This window comes from Salvelinus sp. IW2-2015, unplaced genomic scaffold (genome assembly GCF_002910315.2).
Source record: "Salvelinus sp. IW2-2015 unplaced genomic scaffold, ASM291031v2 Un_scaffold2516, whole genome shotgun sequence".
NCBI lineage: Eukaryota > Metazoa > Chordata > Actinopteri > Salmoniformes > Salmonidae > Salvelinus > Salvelinus sp. IW2-2015.
The window spans coordinates 52,108-54,865 of record NW_019943831.1 but is presented as its reverse complement, the minus strand read 5'-3'; the positions used below and the strand labels follow the sequence as shown (position 1 = coordinate 54,865).

General features: G+C 46.7%; 1 protein-coding gene across 1 annotated transcript in view; it reads right to left on the bottom strand.

The window, feature by feature from the left end:
* Positions 1-1,323, bottom strand: part of LOC112074153 (transcription factor COE1-like) — a 9,057-nt gene extending 7,734 nt beyond the window's left edge. Inside the window, exons 1-2 of the mRNA XM_024141378.2 lie at positions 1,141-1,323; positions 903-971 (exon numbers count right to left, since the gene is read on the bottom strand). Of these exons, the coding sequence (XP_023997146.1) occupies positions 904-971; positions 1,141-1,309 (237 nt within the window). The 5' untranslated portion in view covers positions 1,310-1,323 and the 3' untranslated portion in view covers position 903. The remainder of the gene's footprint in view (positions 1-902; positions 972-1,140) is intronic.
* Positions 1,324-2,758: the final 1,435 nt, after the last annotated feature.

The following is a 2,758-nucleotide window of genomic DNA, read 5'->3' as shown; positions in this document are numbered from 1 at the left end:
GCTCTCCTTGAAGTTCTTGATGATCCGATAAATGACTGATTTAGGTGCAATCTTACTGGCAGCAATATACTTGCCTGTAAAGCCCTTGTTGTGCAAAGCAATGATGACGGCACATGTTTCCTTGTAACCATGGTAACCATGGATGACATAGGAAGAACAATGATTCCAAGCACCACCCTCCTTTTGAAGCTTCCAGTCTGTTATTCYAACTCAATCAGCATGACAGAGTGATCTCCAGCCTTGTTCTCGTCAACACTCACACCTGTGTTAACGAGAGAATCACTGACATGATGTTAATTGCAATTCATCTGATCACTCTTCATAACATTCTGGAGTATATGCAAATTGCCATCATACAAACTGAGGCATCAGACTTTGTTAAAATGTATATTTGTGTCATTCTCAAAACTTTTGGCTACGACTGRATGTATTGGGTCTGTTGAGGACAGCAGTGTGTCCTGTCCGGTCCTGGGAGAAAGCTCTGTGTTCCCACACCCACACAGCTACAGCCTGCCCTGCCCTCTAGCCCCTACGCATTCATGCCCTTTCTCCTCATTCACACACAGGAAGATAGGCACGACCACAACAGCATTAAAGCCAAATAAAAGGACAAACTTCTGAGTAATACGACTACTCTGCCAAATGCCCTTTTAGCTGAATAAACAAAAGCACAGACCAAAATTAGAGATATCCTCTCATCTCTCATCCTCTCTTTTGTCAAAATATACAACTGCAATATGAGGATGGTTGATGTTAATGTAATGGGTAAGGTGATGGGTAGATGGGTGGAACGATGGATGGATGGATGGATGGACGGATGGAGGAGTGGATGGAGAGATGAATGGTTAGTGGGACGGAGGAGGAGAAGGGAGGATGGGTGCATGCCAGAAAGAGTAACGTACTTCAGGAAAAGGCCAGGCCCTGCAGCGAGCTGGCTGTGGAGTACTTGCTAGAGTCCACAAAAGACTGATCTGAGGGAGGGAGCGCAAAGAGAGGAGGGGAGGAGAGAAAGAAAAAAACAACATGTGTCATTTCAAGGCCAGAGGAGGGGAGGAGGGGAGGAGGGGAGGAGGGGATATTGGGACGTAGAGGTTGGTTAGAGAGAGACATAATAGTGTATCGATTGGCTAAGGGGCTCACCTTGGAGACCGTTGCCGTTGGTGCAGGTGGGTGGGGGTGAGGTCTGAGGTCGCACCACAGGGGCGAAGGCGCTCTTCTGCTTGACGGCCGACACCATGTTGGCAGGGGAGAAGGAAAAGATCCCAGAAGAGCTGCTACAGTTAGAGGGCAGGCTGGTGGAGGACGCCATGTTGGGGCTGGAGGGAACGACTGAAGGGATGGGGGGAGGGAGGGAGGGAGAGAGAGAGAGATGGGGAGGGAGAGGAAAGGGAGACGGAGAGAGAGCGAGAGAGATGGGGGAGGGAGAGGAGAGAGAGGAGAGAGAGAGACGGGAGAGGGGAGGGGAAGGGAGAAGATAGGGGAGGGAGGGAGTGAGAGAGAGAGAAGAGAGATGAGAGAGAGAGAGAGAGAAGAGAGAGAGAGAGAGAGAGAGAGAGAGAGAGAGAGAGAGAGAGAGAGAAAGAGAAAGAGGGAGGTGAGGAGGGGAGGGGAAGGGAGGGAGAGGAGGAGGGGGAGGGGAGGAAAGGGAGGGGGAGAGAGGGGAGGCATAGTCAAGAGGTTAATTTCACCATGTAAGATTAATAATTTATCGGAGAACACAAGAAAAAAACAACTCCTTAAGTATTCAAGGGGGAAAAGTTTCAAACGAGAGGAAATTAAATTCAAGTTCATTCTTACAAATGAATGCTTATTGGTCAACTATTCAACCCAATCCACCTAGCAGTGGTCTCTTAGGTAGTTAACAATGCAATGCTAGCACACTTAGTCAATCATTTGAATTCAACATTCACTGCTCATTAATGTTTTTCTTACTGGTTACACTTTATTAGAAGTAATTCTTGTTATTCCACCATTTAAATAGATGTATATCTCCATCCAGGCAGAACCATGAAACAATGGCACAATCCATTTATCAAATCCTAACTAATCAATTCATGAAAATTGGAAGRACAGAGCCCAGGCTCGTGGATTGATTGGAAGTGTCTAATAGAGTCAGCCAGCCTTTTAAAATACTTGTTAACATCGTGGGGAGCAAAGTGWTGAAATTGAATTGTTACCCCTCCAATTAGTTTATTGATTTAATTAACAGTCTTTAATTCCGTGGCCAGGCTAGAAAGGATCTGCGATACGGCCAGTCAGGCATTGCAAACAGACAATACCACAGTGACTCTCAATCCAATTTCAGGGCAATCCGATGGAACACAATGTTAACAATGTTAAGGAGAGAGGCCGCCAGTCCTCCACAAGCCCAGAGCATTCCAGCGTGGTTTCTCCTCCTAACCAGAGTAGTGTTCATAAGGCTTGATGTTGTCAGTGGAGATTTATCTGCCTGAAAYAAATCTGTAGGTGTCTGTTCTTAGATCCATGCCAAACGGTCCTCAAACAACTGGCACCCACCATCATCATTAGACCAAACAAACAACCTCTCTCTCTTTGTCTGTCTCCCTCTAACACCCTCCCTCCGGGTTTCCCTCATTGGAAAAGGGGAGTCAATTCAGAATTTGGAGGAGAACAACAACATCGTGGATGTATGGCTGTCAGATGAAAGGCGATTAGAGGAGAGGACTGGTTTTTAAGAGTTATTCAGGCTCCAGTACTGGGAGACTGCCGGGCAGACAGACAATAGGGGAATAGCTCT